Source organism: Zalophus californianus, chromosome 3 (assembly GCF_009762305.2).
Source record: "Zalophus californianus isolate mZalCal1 chromosome 3, mZalCal1.pri.v2, whole genome shotgun sequence".
NCBI classification, from domain to species: domain Eukaryota; kingdom Metazoa; phylum Chordata; class Mammalia; order Carnivora; family Otariidae; genus Zalophus; species Zalophus californianus.
This window is the reverse complement of record NC_045597.1, coordinates 157,557,547-157,578,938: the sequence shown is the minus strand read 5'-3', so window position 1 is coordinate 157,578,938 and position 21,392 is coordinate 157,557,547. Positions and strand designations below refer to the sequence as shown.

The window sequence follows — 21,392 nt, the reverse complement described above, 5'->3', positions numbered from 1 at the left end:
CATGTCAGTAGATGTATACCAGGTACCTAGGCTTGTGCTGATTTGCTGCAGTAAAGATAGAACTGCAGATGCAACTGGCTTTACCATCTGATTAAGTTTACACCAATTCATAATAATTCTCTCAGATTCATCTGCTGCTGCATAGGCCAAACAGGTGAGTTGAATGGGGGAAATGATAGGATCATGACTGCTACATCATCCACATCTTTTATGCTGGTACTAATTTTTACATCTCTCCAGGGATTTGGTATTGCTTTTGGTTTTCTGTCCTTAAGGGGATGAGCCTCCCTTTCAATCAAGGGGTCTGTGAACTGGCTGAGGTATGAAAACTGCTTGAGAAGGATGACTTTTCATTCTGATGGCTCGAGTCAGGTTTCAGGCAGTGGACCTAGTTTTGCCTGCTATAGAGATCAAGGAATATTTCAGAAGTCTGTCCATCTATATCATTCCTAGGGCCACCCAGGGCATTACTAAATATCCCTGTAGGTCAAGACCTTTGAGTCCTATGTTGCCCCTGCTGCTCACTGCAGTAAATGTATCCACTCTGTCCCTGTCAATTAAGCAGTGTCACTTGGCCATCGCCATCCCAGGATCCCACTGTCATAGAAATCAGGGAGCAATTTCGATGGAAGCATCTTCCACCATCAAATCCAGCTACTACAGAGCTTTTCTGGTGTTCCCCTTACTAAAGTATTTTACAATGCCTTAGTGTAGAGACAGTCATCTGGGCCTCCAGGGGTATGTAGTTCAGGGCTGGGTATACACATAATACATAAAGTCACTCCAACATTGCCATCTCCATGAACCTTTGGGTTTCTTCCTCTACATTATACCAGGGACATTTGGGCATCTCAGTCTCATTGAATATAGACCACCAATGGGTCTGAGTTTTAGCTAACCAATTAAACAAACCATTAGAGTCACTTTCAATGTATGAACTAACACGTTAAATCCAGGCTTTATGGTAAATCCACCCATATCAATAAATTTAGCCCAGGGGTTAAATTTTTTATTTTAAATTTCCCCCAGGGGGAGAGCTCTTTATTTTGTTTGGAACTTGACCAAAAACTGTTCAGCCTTTCACAAAATCATGTCACCTCTGACAACACCAATATTGATATTTGAGTTGCTAATACAAAACATTTATATTGGTCTGTACTTACAGTTCTCTCATTCACAATGGTTCTACATACAGGTGTAAGCATCTTACTATTTATTTTGTCTTCTAAGACAATTACAAATTATTTTCCTTTTATTTTTCCTTTATATGTAATTAGGAGATTATATTGATTTCTTGGGAAATTTGCATAGGTAGTTAATATTATCTATGAATTTCATTTCAGGACAGTAAGGGGAGTGTTAAAAATAGTAGTTATAAGAAGGAGGTGTGGGTCTGATAGGGTTGAGAACACCTCCCTCCTCCTTTTAAATTGGGCCCAAAGAAATTATATATAGGCATGGCCATGATAAGCCAAAGTGGATCTTGAGTGCATTTGCAGATTAAATAATTTGTTATCACTCTTCTGAAAGATGGCTAAGTTTTTGTAGAGAATTCTGTGTCCTATTCAGTTTACTTACAAAGCCATGTAGGGTGATATTAGTAAATACAAATGCCAACAATGGTGGTGAAGAACTGCCTCCCATATACAACAAATGCGATACAAACAAATGTGTTTGAAGGAGGACTTGAGGAGAAATATGTTCTGTCTCTGAGCATTACTGAAGATAGAGGAGTGGAAGCCAGGAGCGTACTTTCTTAGCTCCCTTGTCTGTATGAGCTGTGTCACAATTCCATGGTTAGGTACTAAAGAGGAGGATGCTAAGCAAATGCTGCCACTCCCTTCTCCCTTTCCCACATGGAATCTTTGGAGACACACTGAAAGGAGGAAGAGCCCACATTTGGTCTGTGAATGAATCAAGGGTAGGTATTTGGTCTTAACCCAGAACTCCAGCTCCGGTTTGCTGCTCAAGGCAGGTTTGCTTTGTGGCATGCCACGGGCACAGGAGGCTCCCTGGGAGCAGTACCCCAACCCACTTGCCTACTTAATTCTAATGTCTCCAGAATCTCAACTCTTGTCACTTTCTCAGGGAAGCCTGCCCTCACCACCAGTCTGGGTCTGATTCCTTTGTCATGGATTTCCTTCAGAAGCACCCCCACCCCCATCCCTTATCAGTCTGTGATGACATTCATTAGTTATGACCTTGTGGTTTATGTAGGACACCCATTAAGACTAGGTATCTTCCCTGTTTATGCTCCCTGCCTTTCATACGGTGCCTAACTGGTATCTGATACAAAGTAGGCACTCATTACACAGCTGTTGAATGAATAAATGTTTGTTCCAAATTCCAGAAGTATCAACACTTGCTTCGATTGATGCATATTACCACTGTATCTGTATCCCATGCTGTTTGATAGCTGAGTCTTCTATTTGTTGAAGAGCACGGTAACTGGATTTTGTTGAAATGAGTCAGGACTGGTGACAACACTCAAAAGCCCCATTAATTTAGGACTTCTAATTTAGGACTTCTTTTCTTCTCCAGTAACTCTGCTGCACCTCCATCTCCTCAACTCAAAACCCAGTGTTTTAACTTAACGATGGAGTTTTGTGTGTGCCTACCTGGAGAACGGGGTGGAGGGGCTAGAGCCCCTGTCCCCCACCTCCCAAGTGTGACTTTCACTTGCTAAAGAATTAGCAGTGTGTCCAAGGCCTCCCCGCATTAAACAAAGAAAGCCCCAGAACCACAATCCCCGACCTAGGTGGGATAATTTGGAGTGCTGGGCAATCTGGTTCCGGATGAGGGCGGGAGGTTGAGCAAAAGTGTGACTGACCGAATCTCGCAGGTGAAAGCTCAGGTTAAAGTTGGTGGCCTGTGAGTGACACCCCGAGGCTTGTGTCTGCAAGGCCTTGCTCATCAGGTTGGGTCCGTGTGTGTCCGTGTAAGAGATGGGGCTCGGGAGGGCCACGCTCAGCCCCGGGGCGGGGGTGGGGCGTCTCTCACCGCGAACGCCTTGGGGGCCGCAGGGCAGCGGGGCTGGCTCGCCTGGGCGCAGTGTGCAGGCGCCGAAAGCAGGCGGCAGTCTGGCCCCACCGCGCGTCGGGCGCGAGCGCAAGCGAGCTCGGGGGGCCGCGGGCTGCGAGGCCCGGCTGCGGGCGGCAGGAGGCAGCGTCGGCCCAGGCGGCGCGGCCGCGAGCGAGCCAGCGCGCGGTGATGTCAGTGGCGGCCCGGCTGGCAGCAGCCGGTACTTCCTGTATAAAGGCGGGCGGGCTCGGCTGCAAACCCCACTAGCCAGTGTCAGCCTCTCGGCGGGAGGAGGAGGCGGCGGAGGAGGAGCAGGGGGAGGGCTGTCAAATTCGGGAGCCAGATTTTTTTCCCTTCCCCTGGCAATCCCTTCCGCTTCCCCGGCTCCTGGCGTGACATCTGCGGACCGGGGACCTGTATGTGTGTGCGCGCGAAGGAGCGGAAGAATGGCAGTGCTCAAACTCACCGACCAGGTAGGGGGCGGCGGCGCCGGCGGGCGGGACGCGCGGGCGCGGGGCGGCGCGGAGCCCCGGCGGGGGGATGGGGGCGCGGCGCGGAGAGCGCCCGCGAGCTGTTTACTCGCGGCGAAGGGGAGGAGTGTGTGCGGCCACCGGCTGCTGCGAAAGCCGGCGGCTGGGGCTCTCCTCCCCTGCGCCGTCCCCGCCCTGGGCCGTCGGAACTGCGCGCTCCGCTGGGTGCCCGCGGCGCGCCCTAGGGCTGGGGAAGGGGCCGGTGGGCCGGCGGGCGCAGCCGGGGCGCCGCTGTGCGCGGGTGTGCGCAGCTGAGCGCGGGTGTGCGTTGTCCGCGGGCCCAGACTGGGCAGGGGGAGGGGAGGCTCGAGGTGCTCCTCCGGCTCCTACCGTGCTGCGCAGCGTGGGCTCGGCCAGCGGGTGCCGGCCGCCGGAAGGAGGACGGGTGGATGGAGAGGGAGAGAGGATCGCAGCAGCCTGGGACCTTTCCCCGAGCCAAGCCGGAGACCGGCCCAGACCGCGGCTCTTGTGTGGTCGAGCTGTCTTTATCCTTTTGACATGACATTCTGACTTCCTCTTTAGTCGCCCAGAGGCTGTCTGTGCGTGGTGCGCGATGGGGACCCTTGGAGAAGGCGCTTTTGGTTCTGACCCGTCTCTCCCGGGAAGAGGTGAAGCCCCAGGGCTCCACTCACAGCAGTGGACCACCCTCTCTGTGCCTGTGTGGATCAGTTTTGTTGCTTTCCTGGCTGAGACACCGCGCAGGGTAGCTTCGGAGTCCTGGTTTGGAGAAGTGAGGTTATTTGCTCACTCGGTTGACAGTCCTTGCTGTAGGTCTTTGGAATGGAAACACCCCACCTTTGCAGACTTTGCTGCTCTTAGGATATTGACACCCACAGGCGCCCAACCAAGTTGCATGCCCAAACTCTGCAGCTCCTTTCACGAAAAAAGGAAACAGCTTGCTTTTTCTCCTCCTGCTATTTACTCATGGACAGTGAAATGAACACTGTTTGGGGGTCCTGGTAGGCGCAGAGGCAGTCTTGACTTTGACACCCTATCAAACATGCCATTCCTTGGTATGAAACATCTCCTACATCTCGAATGGGGTGAATCAGCTGCCTTGCTGTCCCCGGGTAGAATCCAGCCAGAACATCCTGCGATTTAGATTCAGTCAAGCACCAGAATGATTGGCTTTCATATCTTTTAGATTCAAAATTTTGCTTTGTTTTCTCTAAGTATTTACAGGCTTTTTTTTTTCTTTTCGTAGAGGAGAGATCACTGAATTAACATTCATCTTATCCTCAAATTTAGCAGGAAGAACAGCTGGTAATTGTGAGGAATCTGCTTGTTCCCGTTGGTTCCAGAGCATTTAAAAGTGTTTGTAAGTTGATATTAGGATTCTCTCCACCTTTTTTGGTCACATACTTTGACAACTGTTAGACATTTTTTTTTTTTTAATCTTCCAGTTTTAGTCTGTCCTGGTAATGCCATCCTCGCTGGCCCAAGTTACTATACTTGCCTCTAATTCCTAAATCTTCAAAGTACAAAAAAAAAAACCAAAAACGAATCTAATGGGCATTATTGTTATAATCACATACACCACAGAATTTCACATAGAATTTTAGTGTTGGAAGAGATGCTAAAGACAATCTTAGCCCAAATCGTTTATTTTTTTTTAAATGCAGAACCTGAGATCTGAAGAAGTGAAGCACGTGGTCCTCAAGGACCACAGCTGTTGGCCCGTATTGCTGCTGAAACTCCTGCCTTCCAGGCTCTGTGCTTTTTGCTAGAGGTTGTAAGACACTTCCGCCTTCTCATTGGATGTGTTGAAAGGGTTACAAGAAGGCATCCTCTCCTAAATCAAGATCAACACTAGGGAAAAGTATATTTCTTGGTCTTAGAAAGGAAGTTTTTCTTGACTTATCAGAGTAGGACTTTCAAAGCTGTTTGTCTTTTAAAATGTTTCTGACTACATCTCCTCTCTTCCCCAAAGAAGCTAGTATCGCTGTGGAGAAAAGAGTCATAGTCTGCATTTGGTTCTATCTCCAGATGCATAAAAGGGATCTAAGGAGTTCTGAGGTGCGGGAGCATCTAAGAATTGCCATCCTCTCTTGGGACAAGGCCAGACTGAAGCTGGATGAGGAGGCGGTCTGGGCTGGGTGGAGTTGTGAGCAACGAAGGTTTCTGTGTGGCTTTAGGTCCAGGAAATATGTGGTCTTTCTTGCCTTATATAGTCTTACCTTTCAGTTTGAAACTAAAATCTTAGATGCTGGTTCATAACCTCACCGGAGGCTTAAAAACCCTTTGCTTAAGTTCCTGCTACAAGAGTTTTGCTCCATCATTGTGGGTAGGGGGGCTGCCTGCTTGGGGTCACTGCCTCTGCCATAGAGTTTGTAGAAGAGTGCCTGACTCCCCCTCCAGCTGCTGGTGAAACAGTCCCTTGCCGGTTCCTCCATCATCTTTCAGTGCCCTATTTGTGAACTGATCCTTGATTTTTCGCGATGGCTCTTGGATTTTTAGCTTGATATCCCAATTTCCCTGACACATTCTTATTGTTGATACCCTGAATCACAAACCATCTTGGTTTGTTTTTAAACCTGCCTAAAGGAAAGAATGTAAGAAGATGACACTTCCGGTCCTGCTGAAGCCGGGGACAGGAGCTTGCTGGGTTGATGGCAGTCACTGTGTCTATAGTCGGTCCCGCACCGGCATCTCGGTCATGCATGAGGAGGGACCCTCTCTTCTGAACTCTGTTTTGGGATAGTTTAAAGAAGGAAGAGGGAAATGTAGTTTTTAGTGTGTTTTTTTTTTCATTGTTACCGTTTTTTTTTTTTTACTGTGAGAGGGAACTGGAAGCTGTTGCTACAAACAAACTTAGCACTCAGCACTTCTGCATTTGTAACCGTGTCTCTTCTGTTTTCCTCTTCACACAGCACACATCATTTTTCTTGCGGTGATATGGGGACCAGTCATCCTGGTTTGCCTAGAACTGAGAGGTTTCCCAAGATGTGGTACTTTCAGTGCTAAAGCTGGGAAAATTCTAGGCAAACCACGATGAGTTGGTCACCCTGTGCAGCATAGAACATACTCACCTATGTAATTAATATAATAATGTGATTATTTCCTCCTAGATGGACATTAGGAGGTTTCTCTGTATCTTTGATAAAGTGAGCTGATTTTAAATTTGAGAAAGTTCTGTTTCATACAAATGTAATGCATTTTAGCTCAAGATACCCATGAAACTCTTTGCAATTTGATTTGCGATTGAACTTTTGGGGGCTGCTCTTTATGTCTGGGTAAGGTACTCCAGTGATTTTAAGTGTCTGCTCCTATCTTCAGCCACCCTCCTCAACCCCCCAAAAAAGTTTTTCGGAGTTATGACACCAGAATGGTTAGTTCTTTTGGATCTTTGAAATGTTCACTGTTCTTATCAGAATTTGCTAGTGACAGCAGAATGTCACCTCCATCTCAAGGGCTGCCTGTAGACAAACTGTGTCAGCAGGTGGCCCTTTTCGGAGCCTCCTGCCTGGAGGCCTTCTGGCTAGGTGTCCCCTTGCCAAGTCCTAGCTCACACTTGAGTCACCCATCCCCTTTCCAAAGGCAGTGGCAAGCAGCTAGAAATCCTGTAACTTTGAAAGCAGGATTTCTAGCTCACAGTGTGGGACCTTGGGACATGTTGTGTATTTTATAGGGCCGCCCTCATCCTACCAGTGCTCCCAAGAGCACTGGGTTTATAGCAAACACAATGCTGCAGTCCTATCGTCAGCAAAGAAGAAGGGAAAAGAAAGGCTTTATTCTTTGCACCCTTCTTTAGTTGTTTTGCGATCCAGGCACATGATTTGGGGAGTGCACTAGAGGGCTGGTGTTTCCTGGCAGAAACCTAGTAATGGCTTACATTTATCGTGATCTCTTGTATGTTGGGCCCTCTCTCTCAATCCTCTCAGCCTCACTAGGAGGTAGGTGGCAGTGTGATTCCTATTTTATAGATGGGAAAACAGGAATAGAGAGGCTAGTTGACTTGTTCAGGGTCATCCACCCCCTAAGCGAGCACTGTGTCCTACTCTGGCAGTCTGATTGCACAGGTGGGGCTCTAACCACAAGGCTATACTTTCAATAGTTGAAAGGTCAGTGCAGTTGTAGAACCCATGGATGCCTGTAGATGCCTGCTCTTACTTACCAGGAAGCCATTGGGCGAGCTGCACCCCCACACTCCTCCAGGCTCTTGCTTTTGGGGCCAGACCAGTTCTGTCCGAGTCAGGAGCTGCTCTGAGACCTCCCGTGTTGCCAGACGTGGCTTATCCTGGCCGCTTCTCCACCCCCCCACCCCCCCACCCCACTCCCCATGCTGAAAGACCTGTTGATTGGTAGCTTGGGGATTTTTTTCTTAGTCATAAACAAATAAACTGTGATCACTGTAGAAAGATCAGAAAGCTGGATATGCAAAGAAACAGTTAAAACCATCTGCAGTCTCTACTCAGGACTACTCCTGACGTCTTGATAGAGAAGGAAACTTCTAGTAGCCAGGTAAAATCTTTCACCTTTCCACATGATGATATCAGTATCTTTCTCTTGACCACAAAGCTAACAACTCTTCTGGCTGATTTTTCCAAATAAACTGAATTTATGTGTCTCTTAAATAAATGACTGGCTGCTGTAGTGTAAATCTAGCAGCACATACCTTTTCTTTTCTTTTCTTTCTTTTTTTTTTTTAAGATTTCAACTTTTACTTCCTCTTTTCCTCTAAATAGTAAATATAAACTCCAAAAAGCACAATTGTTTGTGCCAGAAACAGGACTGAAACATTCTTTAAAAAGATTTCTATTTCAACAATATAACATGAGTTTCTAAAGGCCGAAGTATAACATGAAATAATTTAAAAAATAGCGAGGAGCTGGAGAGAAATAATCCTTTGGTTTTCAAACTTGGTAAGCTATAGCTCTCCTTTTTTTATTTTCTTTTTTTAAATTTTTTTCTTTTATTTCTTTTTTCTTTCTTTTCTCTTTTTTTTTTAAAGTAAACTCTTTGAACTCACCACCCTGAGATCAAGAGTCACATGCTCTACGGACCGAGCCAGCCAGGCGCCCCCTATGGCTCTCCTTTTTATTTTTCTCAAAGAAGTTTCCATATTGAATCTCAGTATATTTAAGAGATTGGTGGCGGTAGTGATCCCTGAGGCCCTTTCAAAGATTATTTGGCATTAAGGAGCGCACATGGTGGAATGAGCACTGGGTGTTATACACAACTGATAAGTTACTGAACACTGCATCTGAAACCAATGATGTACTGTATACTGGCTAATTGAATTTAAATAATAAAAAAAAAAAGCCCCGAAGATTATTTGGGTTTAGTATTATTTGAAAGCCCCTTTGTATGAGAAAACTCCTGGTGACTGATTCAGTGTTCTTTTCCTGACATATCATGTTCTCCAAAAACAAACATTTATGAGTGTAGACGATTAGGAGTTACATAGAATTTGGATGACCATATCATTTTTATTCATTCTGGGACAACTTTGAGAATGATGGGGGTACTATTGAATATTAAGCTGGGAAAATAGATGTGATGCAGGTCTGTCCCAGGTAAACCTGGACACACCGTCACGTGACATAGACTGTGTTTGCTATCCCAGGCTTGACAGTAAGTGGACTAGTGACTAGTAGACTAGTCTTTTTTTTTTTTTTTTCGAGTCAGGTTTACCCTGGAGCAGGTATTACAAAGATAGCTTTATCACCTTACACAAGTCTGGAGTCGGAAATATGGCTTCCGTTTCATACATCAGTGCTGACCGGTTGGGTGAGGGGTTGGAGGAACATTCTGGCTCTTGCAGCTGAGGATGGGGGGAAATGTAATGATCAGTGATCAGTGTTTGCTAGGGTATAAGGTAAGGGAGAGGTGGCCTCTGTTGTGCTTTAGCCAACCCTTGGCAGGTCGCATTAGCCTCTGCCGGCCTCATGTCCTTCTTTGTAAAATGAAGAGGCCGGACCAGATGCCTTTCAGGTGTCTAGGCTCCTCCTGCTACCTCTGTGACTCAGTCCCTCTGTTTACAGTTTGTACTGTAGTCTTCTTCACAGATGTGGCCGTGGAGGCCGTATTTGCAGATGAGCTCCAGTTTAATTTTCTGGGTAACAAAGCCAGATTCCAGAAGAAGGTTTTAACCAATGTCCATGATTTAGGAACAGATGCCTACCCTATGGCCACCTGCCCCCCACCCCTGGTCCCCCTTTTGATAGATCATGTGAGGTTACTTATTTTATAAAGCTTCAGTTTCATGGATTAGGCCTTTAGCACCCTGTTACCAACATCATATTTGCCTTCTGCTTGACTTCAGAGGTTGAGAGAGCAGGTATTTTCTCTCATCAGTGTTCAAGTCTATAAAAAAGTTGGTAGCCCAAGAGGTTGAAATTAATGATCATGACTCTAGTTTTTCATTATGATATTCATAATTTTTAAGAATCTTTTTATTTGTCTCCTCTTTTGAAACTGAAAATTTATTTAGTATTCTATTAATTGGACCAAGCAAATAGGAAGTCTATAGTCCACCTTTGGGCTTTTTCAGGCTTTGCTAAGCCAATAATGCTTGCTTGTATTTCTTGGTCTTCATGTGTCTGCAATTCCCTCACCCCCACCCTGTGAGTCATAAGCATCCCAGTGGAACTTTCTAAGGTATCTTTAACACCAGGAGACTATTTTGCCCCAGGGGAGCCTCCAGAGCTCTTGGTAGAACTAGAGGGATTTGTAGGAACATCTGAGGCCTAGACATGCAAAATTTCCTCACAGTTCCAGTCTGTCTCAAAGGTTTCAATGTTTAAAAAATAAAAAAAGGTCTCAATGCTAAATTGCTTTTGTTTATTTTCAAAATAATACTAGACGGGAATCAGAAGACTGGGATTCTACTCATGGTTCTTTTTCTAATACTTGTATGGCTTTGGGCAAATCCCGGCCTTGGTTTCTTTGTCTATAAAATGGAGGTGGATGGGTGGAGAATCCTCTACATTCTTTCAAGTTCTAACAGTAAGAGAATGCCCCAGGTATCTCGTTTCAACTCATGGAATCTGGTTTGGAAAAGTATCTGCCTTCCATGAACTTCTGTTCTCTCCCCTACCCGCCTCCCCCCCTCCCCCCGGGGTGGTGGCGGCAACTAGAGTTGACCAGCTCTGAGAAACACACACGCTCTGCTTAAAGGTCAGGGGTCCTTTCCCCAAAGAATGTCATCTTCTAGCATCTCCAGCAGCTGGATTTCAGGGAGGGACACAGAACTCCCGGGGCTGCACTCAGTTTGGCCCTGTGAGAATTCCCTGGAGCTTCTTGCTGGACAAGGGGAGCAAGCCTTGCAGACCCCGTGTTTATCAATTGTGAGCTGTGCTGAGCTGGTGCCCACTTTAGCCTTTCTCAGAGATGCTGCTTTAGCAAATGGCCTGGGTTCTCCCTATAATCCTTTTTTTATTGAACTCCATAATAACATCTGGGTCTAACAAGTCTGTTTTCCCAGTGTTGGACCCAGAGATTGGGTGCAGTTGACACAGTGACCACCATATGTGTAGATACACTCAGTCTGTAGAAGCCTGTGTTGCTGTCTAAGACTGGCAAGATGAAGAGAAAGATAGGAAGGAGAAATTCAGGTAAGTTGGGACAAATCAACCAACCCATTATCGTTAAACAATGGCCTCCAAAAGTCAGGGATGCCTCCACGCCAGGGCTGAGTAGGATGCCTTGTTGAGTTTGGGAAAGATCAGAATTCATAGTTCTTTTAGAACTCTTTAAAATTTTCATTTTTGTGTATTTTGAATATATGTTCACTACTATAAAAATCTTCCTTGTTCTACTTCCTACTTTTGACCACCTGGCCAAACCACCACTTGGACTATTGCAGCAACCTTCTGACTGGACTTGCTCACCCAGCCTTGACGCTCTGCTCTCAGTGTGGCCGTCAGAGTGATGAACTCTGAAGCTCAGATCATGTCCTTTCTCCACTCAGCCCCTCCCATCTCACCCAAGGGAAAAGCTGAAGTCCTAGAGTGGCTCACCAGGCCCCCTGCACCCATCTGTCCAGCCATGTCTCCTCCTGTCTCTCCCTGGCTCCTTGGCTCCAGCATCGCCTCCTCACTGTTCATTGAACATACCAGGCACCATCCTGCCTGCAATCCCTTGATGTCCTGCTGCCTGTGAAGCTCTTCCCCAGAAGTCTAAGTCTGCATGCCCAGCCTCACCCCTTTCAGATCTTTACTCACATGTTACCTTCTCAGTGAGTCCTTGCCTGACCTCCATATATCAACCGCCTACGCCACATTTCCTGTCCCCTTTCTTTGTTTCCTCTCCGTAGTACATATCCCTTATACCATACATTTTGTCTTTTTATAAAAATAAAAGCTTATGTGTAGAAGAGATAAAAATAACAGGGCAGAGTTTTTTGTTGTTTCGTTAGCTTGGTTCATTCACTGCTGTAACTTTAGCACTTAGAAACAGTATAAGGCACATAGTAAATGCCCAATAAGTATTTGTTAATTGAATGATGTAAATATCGTGTGTGTGTGTATCTGCATGTTCAAATGTTTTTACTCTTTAGGTGCTCAAACAAAAAACCCCAAAATACTTCTATAAACAGAGCTTCCATCTGTACACTGGGATATTGGATTTCCATTCAAAGGAAATTCAGAGTAATCTTTCTGCCCCATCAAAAGATAGAAGATCACATATTGTCTTCTTTTCTGGTTATATTTCTCCCGTTTTTAAATTGAGCTTTTGGTGGTGGGGATGGGTTAGCACTGTAGTTGGTTCTCAGTGGGTTCCATTTCTTTATAGGGGAGATATCAGAGTGACACTAGGGAAAGGGAGATGTGGACCCCAAATATTATGGGAAAGGATGCTCAGACCCATGGCAAAGTGGATCATCTTTTATGTATTCAAGCAATCAAAGTCTGTTTAATAAACTCCACTTCCAAGGCAGTGACTCTGGTGGAGTCTTATGGCCCTGCCCCCCCTTCCACAAAGGATAAGAACAGGTACAGTAAAATGGTGAGAAACCAGAGAGAGAATTGGGAAGGAGGAAATAAGACAATAATCATGCTTTATGCTATTTAATCCTGACAACATCTCTACAAAGGAGTGACTATCATCCTTCCACTTCAGAGATGACGAAAATGAGAATTGAGAGATTAAGTAGTCTCTTTAGGGTCACATGACTCTGGGGTTCACATCTGCACAAGCTTGTCTCCAAGGTGCACATTCTTAGCTGTTATGCTTCTGGCCTCTTGAGACAGGCGTAGTATCCCAAGAGGTGCTTTTCCTCATGGAGCTTATGGTGGTGTTAGAGATGGTATCGCATGCCTTGTGCAAGGAAGGCCCTCATCAGATGTTTACTGAATGCACATGGTAGATGAAATAGCTGTCAAACCAGGTATAGTGCAGGTTTAGACTACATTCTGGGGTACTTATTAGGGATGACAGAAGTCCAGAGATGGGCATAGTTACTAAGAAAGGCATCAGGGAGTTAGAGGGAGCCCAGTGATCCTTGAGGAAGGGAATGATGTAGACAGCAGATGAGGGTGGAAGGCATCCCACGTGAGTGATGTGCCATGTAACCATCAGGTAACCTGAAGACCGAATTTACTGAAGCAGAGGGTTCCTACTACGAAAGCAGAAGAGGAAAGGAAAGAAATATGTAAATGTATGTATATAATGGAATATTACGTAGCCATCAAAAAGAATGAAATCTTGCCATTTGCAACCACATAGATGGAACTAGAGGGTATTATGCTAAGTGAAATAAGTCAGAGAAAGACAAATATCAGATGATTTCACTCATATGTGGAACTTAAGAAACAAAACATGAACATAGGGGAAGGGAAGGAAAAATAAAGTAAGGTGAAAAATGAGAGGGAGGCAAACTATAAGAGACGCTGAACTCTAGGAAACAAACTGAGGATTGCTGGAGGGGAGGGGGTGGGGGGATGGGGTACCTGGGTGATGGGCATTAAGGAGGGCACTTGATGTAATGAGCACTGGGTGTTATATGAAACTGATGAATCACTAAGTTCTACCTCTGAAACTAATAAAAGAAATAAATTGTGAGATAAAAAAGGGAGGGGGAGGGGAAATATATAGATCAATGAGAATTAAGGCACATATAAACTAATTGCAGCAAACAGATTTGGATTCTGATTCAAACAAACTTAAACACATTTCTGTGAGACAATTGGGGAAATTTGAATACTGCCTGGTTATTTGGTGCTTTAAAGTATGACTATGGTATTGTTGTTATGTTTGGCTCAGTTGGTTAAGCAACTGCCTTCAGCTCAGGTTGTGATCCTGGAGTCCCGGGATTGAGTCCCGCATCGGGCTTCCGGCTCAGCTGGGGAGTCTGCTTCTCCCTCTGACCCTCCCCCTTCTCAAGCTCTCTCCCATTCTCTCTCTCAGATAAATAAATAAAATCTTAAAAAAAAAAAATAAAAAGAAAGTCTTTATCTTACAAAACAAGAAAACAAAACCACAAAACCTTAGCATTTGCCCAGGGCACCTAAATATTTTAGTGACTCACTCTTTTTGGAAGCTTTTTTTTTTTTTCTTTCAGTTTATTCCTTCCTCCTCTCTTTGTGTCCCTTCTAAGTTTTCTACTGTCACCCTGATAAAATATCTTCAGTAGAGTTGTTAGAATCCTTTTTGATTGTCAGAAAAGCACACAATTCTGCTAGTTTTTTTGCCTACAGAAATAGGCAACTAACTCTGAATTGGTTGTGAGGCTCACCCATCTCTTGACTTAGTTTAAGTGGCCCTCATAACTCAAGGTAGATATTTGAGCATCTACCTTAAAATCCACATCTTGGGTGCCTTTAGGAAGACCTAGATTTGGCTGTCCTGTACAGTTATTTCAGTGGAAGGTATTTCCAGGGGAATTGAGATATTAGAGTTGCCCCAAGTCACTTTGTGGTAACATTTTTTTAATTTCCAGTTAGTTAACGTACAGTGTTATATTAGTTTCAGTGTACAATATAGTGATTTAACAGTTCCATACATTACCTGGTGCTTATCATGATGTTGCATTACTTTTTTAAAAAAAGATTTATATTTTATTTGAGAGAGAGAGAGTGCGCACGAACAAGCAGGGGAAGGGGAAGAGGGAGAGGGAGAAGCAGGCTCCCCGCTGAGCAGGGAGCCTGAAGCAGGACTCGATCCCAGGACCCTGGGATCATGACCTGAGCCAAAGTCAGGCGCTTAACTGACTGAGCCACCCCGGTGCCCTGATGTTACATTACTTTTAAACCATGTTTCTATTTAAACTGGGTAGTTTTATTTATTTACATATATTTTTAAGATTTATTTATTTTAGAGAAAGAGAGAAAAAGAGTCTGCTTGCGTGTGAGCAGGGGGAGGGACTAGGAGAGAGGGAGAAGGAGAGAAGCAGACTCCCCACTGAGCACGGAGCCCCACCCGGGGCTTGATCCCATGACCCTGATGTTATGACCTGAGCTGAAATCAAGAATCCAAGGCTTAACTGACTGAGCCCCCCAGGAGCCCCTAAACTGGGTAGTTTTAAAAAGACAGCAAGCAGTTATAAGGTCTCAGTTTTAATGACCCTTGTTGCCACACCTCTTTTCTTACCTGAACAGGCAGTAGGTGTTGGTTGGTGCCCCCAAAGCTGAGATATCTTTGTTTACTTCTACAAGTGTGAAAATCCTTCCATATCCTTTTTTTTTTTTAAGATTTATTTATTTATTTTAGAGAGCATGAGAGCATGAGGGAGCGTGAGCACAAACAGGAGGGGTAGAGGGAGAAGGAGAGAGAATCCCAAGCGGACTCTGTGCTGAGCTCAGAGCCCTACATGGGGCTCAATCTCACCACCCTGAGATCATGACCTGAGCCAAAACCAAGAGTCGATCACTTAACCTGCTTAGCCACCCAGGTGCCCTCTTCCATATCCTTCTTAATGGAGCCCAGATGTAAGAATAGATCGTAGGCTTGAGAAATGGCCAGTTGCAACTTGAGTAAATGATATTGTCATGTGTAGTTCAGAAGACAGTTGACTAGGGTTTTGGATGCTTTGGAACCTCAGTATAATTAAGTCTTGGGGACCATCAGGTGAGTGCAACATTTAGTTGCTAATTCCAGTTTTCTTAGCAGCCAGGAATAAACAATCTTATTTTGAGGAGCTCTGCTCTTTAGCAGAGAATCTTGTTTCAAAGTCCCAGGGTACTCTATTACTCTATATACAATGTTTTAAAATGTTGTGAGGTCTCTCTGAACAGTTTCCAAAAATATTACATGGGAGTGGCATAGTTAAGAGAATACAGAAGTTGATGTCTGAAGACCTAGACTATAGGCACATCTCTCTTCTGACTAGGTGTGTCAGACACAACTGTGACTTGCTTATAAAATGGTTGTAATAATACTTGCTCTATGGGGAAGTTGTGACAATCAAGTGGGAAAAGTCTTTGTACAGCAAGTGGCCTATGGGCACTCGATAAATAGTCCTTGAATTTCTGGTTGTTTCTTCATTTGTCAAATTAAAGACTAGTTCTCTAGGGTCAATTTCAGTTCTATGAGAACATGATTTTAATTATTTTTTGTTTTCAATTTATGACCATTAATCTGGTCTTTTTAAAAAATTTCTAACTTAAACAGCTTTGGTAGAAAATGTTTGTTTTATTTTTGTGTGAAATTTCACCATACTGAGATTTGAATTGTATCATTTTGGTTTCTACAGTTTTAGGAAGTGCATTTTTCTTTCATTTTGGTTTTAATGAATGAGTTGACTTAGTTTATTAGACTGAAGAATTTTATGTTTAGATAGATCTAGGAGAATAAATGTGTGTTGAAAAAATTCTGAGGAGTTTGCAGTCATTCTTGATTTAAGTTGTCAAAAAGAACAGAAAATTACTTTTAAGAATGCCACTTCCTCTTCACAGAAGTATAAAACCATGTCTTTTTGAGGAAGTGTGTAAGAATAAAATAGTTGATAGGGCAATCTTCGTAAAAAATCATCATGGGAGAATTTCTGAGAAATATTAAAGTTTCAAGTCTTGAATGAACATGTAACAGGATAGGAAGTCATTTATTTCTTTGAAAAAGGTGTGATTAAAAAAGTCAGAAGAAGGGTTCTTTGTAAAAAGTCACTTTAATTTGGAGTCTTTTTTTTTTCTTTTAAAACTATAGAATGCAGTTTAAAAAGGAGATGGGTAAAACATTGGATACATGTGTATGTTTTAATTCTTTTATTTTAAAAGATTTATTTATTTTTTATTTTTATTTTTTTAAGATTTTATTTATTTATTTGACAGAGAGAGACACAGCGAGAGAGGGAACACAAGCAGGGGGAGTGGGAGAGGGAGAAGCAGGCTTCCCGCTGAGCAGGGAGCCCGATGTGGGGCTTGATCCCAGGACCCTGGGATCATGACCTGAGCTGAAGGCAGACACTTAACGACTGAGCCACCCAGGCGCCCCAAGATTTTATTTTTTTTTATCATCTCGACACCCATTGTGGGGCTTGAACTCACAAACCCTAAGATCAAGAGTCTCACGTTCCACTGACTGAGCCAGCCAGGCACCCCATATATGTTTTAATTCTAAGATGTATTTCATTTTGAGGTATGTCTGGTTAAGATGTAGGGCAAAATAAAAAAGTTCAAAGGAAAGTGAAAATGAGAGTAGTACCAAAAAAAAAAAAAGTGGATTAAAGAAAAAAAAGTGGATTAAAGAAAGAGAAATACATTTTTTAGAAAAGAGAGAGGAGTGCCTGGGTGGCACAGTTGGTTAAGTGTCAGACTTGGTTTTGGATCAGATCATGGTCTCAGGGTGGTGAGATCAAGCCCTGCTTCAGGCTCTGCGCTCAGTGTGGAGTCTCTCTTTCTCTCTCCTTCTACCCCCTCCCCATACCACACGTGCATGTGCTCCCTCTTCTCTCTCTCTCTCAAATAAATAAATGTTAAAAAAAAAAAAAAGAGAGAGGGAAGGAACTGGGAATGGAGGGAGACTGACCATGTTACTTTCCAAGGTGAATGTTAGAGACACTCTTGAACTTTAAACTAAATTGGTCATTACCTGCTGTACTCTGCTTTTAAACATAAAAATTTTTAACATGGAGCATTGCTCTTCAACCACATTGACATTTATTTCTTGGAGTTCTAGGATTGGAATAACCAAAGTGAAGGGTGTTAGTTAAGCTACAAAAGAAATGACCAGAGCTATGTGCCCAGAAGGCTGGAAAAGAATCAGGCTGATGGTTATTTGGCACATCCTGTGGGTCCTTGCTGCTGATACTGAACCTTCAGAATCCGGGTAGTGACTGGCCGATAAGAAGTTATTTTACACGTGCGAAGGCAGGTATTGGAGGCTCCTGGGACTAGTAACTAGGTTCCTGTGATATCTCTGGTTTTAGGTGCCTACTGCCTGTCCTTGTGAGCTGAACTCAAGAAGGACATTTCCTTGTCACTGCTTTATGGCTTCAGTGGGCTTTTCCAGAGATCTAAATCTTACCTCCCTTTCTGCCAGAATTGGCTGTGAGACCTGGCAGACATTATACCTCTCTGGGTGTCAGTGTCCTCTAAGGAATGAGGACGTTGGTTAGATGAGCCAGCGGCTTCTGCACTCTCCCCCAGAGGCTGGCAGACCACTGTCCGTCCTGAAGCTGAGTCCAGTTGAGGCCTGTTGGTATTGGGCCTGTCAGCTAAGAATAGTTTTTATTTTTTAAATGGTTGAACAAGATCAAAAGAACAATATTTTGAGACACATGAAAATTATATGAAATTCAAATTTCAGTGTCTATAAATAAAATCGTATTGGAGCCCAGCCTCCCTCATTTGTTTATGTATTGTCTGTGGCTGCTTTGGCGCCCCCCCCTCCCCCCCCCCGCCGGGAATGGAGTTAGGTAGTTGCCACAGAGCCTGCATGGCTGGCAAAACCGAAGACATTTACTGGCTCTTTGCAGAGAAAATGTGCCAACCCCCACTCCAACCCCGGCACAGGGACCACTCGCCTCAGAAATTGAGTGTTGTCTTTGTATTACCTATTACCTGTGCTGTACTTTGATCTAGACTTAATTAGATTAATATGGTAATTCTTGCTTCTATTATTTTCTCCAGGAGAAAGTAGAAGCTTAGTTAGCTTTCTTGGTATGTTTTTAATTAAAAAGAAAAATGCCCTCTTGAAACAATAGTTTGTTTGTATTCAGACTTTTTTTTTCTCCCTTTAGGAATCACTGTGGAGAAGGAAGCCATATGTTTGTATTTTAAATCATTTGCCTTTTAAACTGGATTTTTAAACTCCAGATGTGGACTCAGGAACAGTTAAAATGTACTTTTGATGTTCTCCAAGAGCCATAGTGGGGGAGGAGAGCTTTACCTCTTATAATTGAGAGTGAAACAGAAATCTTAATATTTTCTATTTCCCATTGTGTGCTAAAAATACTATTTTTAGTTTCTTTGAGTAGATAGTTTGGATTAATATGGGGATGGAAATGGCTTTAATTTTATGGAATGCCAATTAGAGCAATTGAATAAATATATTTTGAAGATACACTCAATTATTACAAATGGAAATTATAAAATTAAAACATAAATATCAATAATATCTACTTATCTAATATTTCTCACTACTCTAGAAAGTTCTCTCTAAAGCTAAGTCTGGTAATTTCAGTGTGAGTTACGGGTTTGGGTGAGTGAGTGAGTGTGTGTATGTATGTGTGTGTTTCCAGTGTTCACGTCTGCCTCCCACTCTTGGACTTCCAAAGTCATTTGAGTTATTCTAAAACTCCTTCTTGGCCTGGCGTTCCTTTTGTTCTTGGAAGAAGATGGGCATCTTGAACTGGTTAGTGAGGGGCAGAAGGGAGGTCAGTCAACACATGTGATCTTTTGTCTGAAAGTTAGCTTTATTTTTCTCTTTTGATTCTCTAGAGAGAAAGAATTAAGACTGAAGACACTTGTTGATAAAGATTTGTGAAGAAATTCACGAGTGTATAACTTTAGAAAACATTGACGGTGACTCAGTACCTAAGCCCTCTAAAGACCTCCAACATTTTCTGAACAATATCATAAATTATCTAGAGGTGAACACAATGGTAAAATTCCCATTTTTCAGAGGGAAAAACTGAGGCCACTGGTTGTTATTTGGCTCGCTGGCTCTTAGTGGGGGTAGAGATAACTGTTTTTCCCGGCTCAGTCTGAGGTGCGTTTCATTTGCCTATCCTATTCTTAAACAGCACTTGTAAAATCACATGTCATTTCTACAGTTATATTTAGGATATAGCCTGAAATACTGTATAAACACCCTGTGATAGAATACTGAAGTCTGCTGCCCAGGTAATTATTATGTGGGTCTAGTATCATATCATTTGCATTATCTAGATTAGAATGTATCACCCACTTCAAAGTTGGTCTAGAAGAGGGAGCTCATTGTGTACAGGGCCAAAAGAGTATTGCCTCATGGTTCCCCTTCGGGTGAAGAACTTTTTGATATGCAGAAGTCCGTGGAGCTTTCGTTCTTGTCTGAAAACATTTTTAACTGGTAACTGTGTTGAAACGCTAAGGCTTTCCCACGCCCTCACCCCCAAAATACCTTCACAATGTGCTCTGTTTTCTTTTTTAGAATTTCATGAGCAGTATCTGGAATTGCCATCTTAAGTGAATGTTTGTCACGGAACTCCCTGATCTTGAGATGGGTCTAAATGCAGATGTATCTAATGAGCACTTTCATTTTCCTTCTTATATGCAAGGGGGTAAGTTTCTCTGTTGAGCCTCTCACTTCTGGTTTTAATCTGTTTTTAGCTCCTTGATTAGTGTGTGGCTTGGGAAGGTTGGCATTAAGCCATTTATTTGCAGTTCACTTCTGGGGGGAAATGTGTGCACCCCTACTTTTTAGGACACAAGGCTGTGGTTCTCCTGAGTTTAGGTTAGTGGTGAGTGTTGAATGAATGAATGATCCCGTGCCACTTTCTGCTGTGTCTCCTCCTTCCTGGCCGTCATTCTCACTTCCTTGCTGTTCACCTTCTTTCCTCATCCTGCAGTCTTTACCATGAAGACAGGACGGATAGGACACGATTCATTTTTTTGTTATATAAATAGCCGGAATGAAAGGATTGGTGGTGGGAAAAATTGCCAAGTTTTTTTTTTTTTCTTGTTAAATATGTACAATCAAGAATTGTGTGACTGATAGCTCAGTGTGTCCTGACATGAATAGACCTGAAACAGCTCCCTCCCGGTCTCCAGTCAAGAAAATAGTACAAAAAGAAAAGCTTGCTTATTATTTTATTTTTTTGTAATTGCAAGAGTTTAGACTGGCTTTCACTGGGACAGCTGTTAAAAGACTTGCATAGGAAGTGACTGTTCATGTGGGTTCTTGGTTTAAGTCTCTAGCTTCGTTGAGCCCAAGGGAGGCAGAATATGATTCCCAACATGGATCCTGGGTGCATCCACCTCGGGCCATCTACAGATGCCCATGAGCAGCTCTGCAACATTTTTACCCCCAACTTCCACCTCCAAGAGGGTTTTGCAAACTGTATATGCCCTCGCACAGTTTTTAGGTTGACATCTGAAGTTTTCCATAGTAAAGTTAGAAAGGTGCAAAGGATGTAATTCCTGGCATAATGTGAATATTGACTTTTAAAATGAAAAAGTTGTATCACTGTTTGAATTGTATTGAATGGAATTTAAACACTATTGTGATTCGACGTGCCCCATCATCACTTACAAAACACACGGGCAAGCACTTCTGTAATAGTTGGAAATTTTACATTGTTCTCTTTTCTCCTTGAACTCATACTTCCATTCTACTTCCTCACACAGAATTTTATCCAAATATAATACATTGAAAACCCCCCAATTATCCTGTGATACTTTGCAATAAGAATATGATCCTAGGGTGCTAAGTGTTAAATAAATTTCTGGATTGAGTTTATCTTTGTCATAATTATTACACTAC

General features: G+C 43.4%; 1 protein-coding gene across 8 annotated transcripts in view; it reads left to right on the top strand.

The window, feature by feature from the left end:
• The first annotated feature begins 3,274 nt into the window (after positions 1 to 3,274).
• Positions 3,275 to 21,392, top strand: part of ANKRD44 (ankyrin repeat domain 44) — a 321,576-nt gene continuing 303,458 nt past the window's right edge. For 5 of the 8 annotated variants that reach the window (XM_027588506.2, XM_027588511.2, XM_027588509.2 and 2 more), the window contains exons 1-2: positions 3,275 to 3,494; positions 20,061 to 20,190. In XM_027588506.2, the coding sequence (XP_027444307.1) occupies positions 20,140 to 20,190 (51 nt within the window). In that variant the 5' untranslated portion in view covers positions 3,275 to 3,494; positions 20,061 to 20,139. Of the gene's footprint in view, positions 3,495 to 20,060; positions 20,191 to 21,392 lie in introns of those variants that run through there. The other 3 variants (XM_027588512.2, XM_027588510.2, XM_027588508.2) reach the window with 2 other exon arrangements.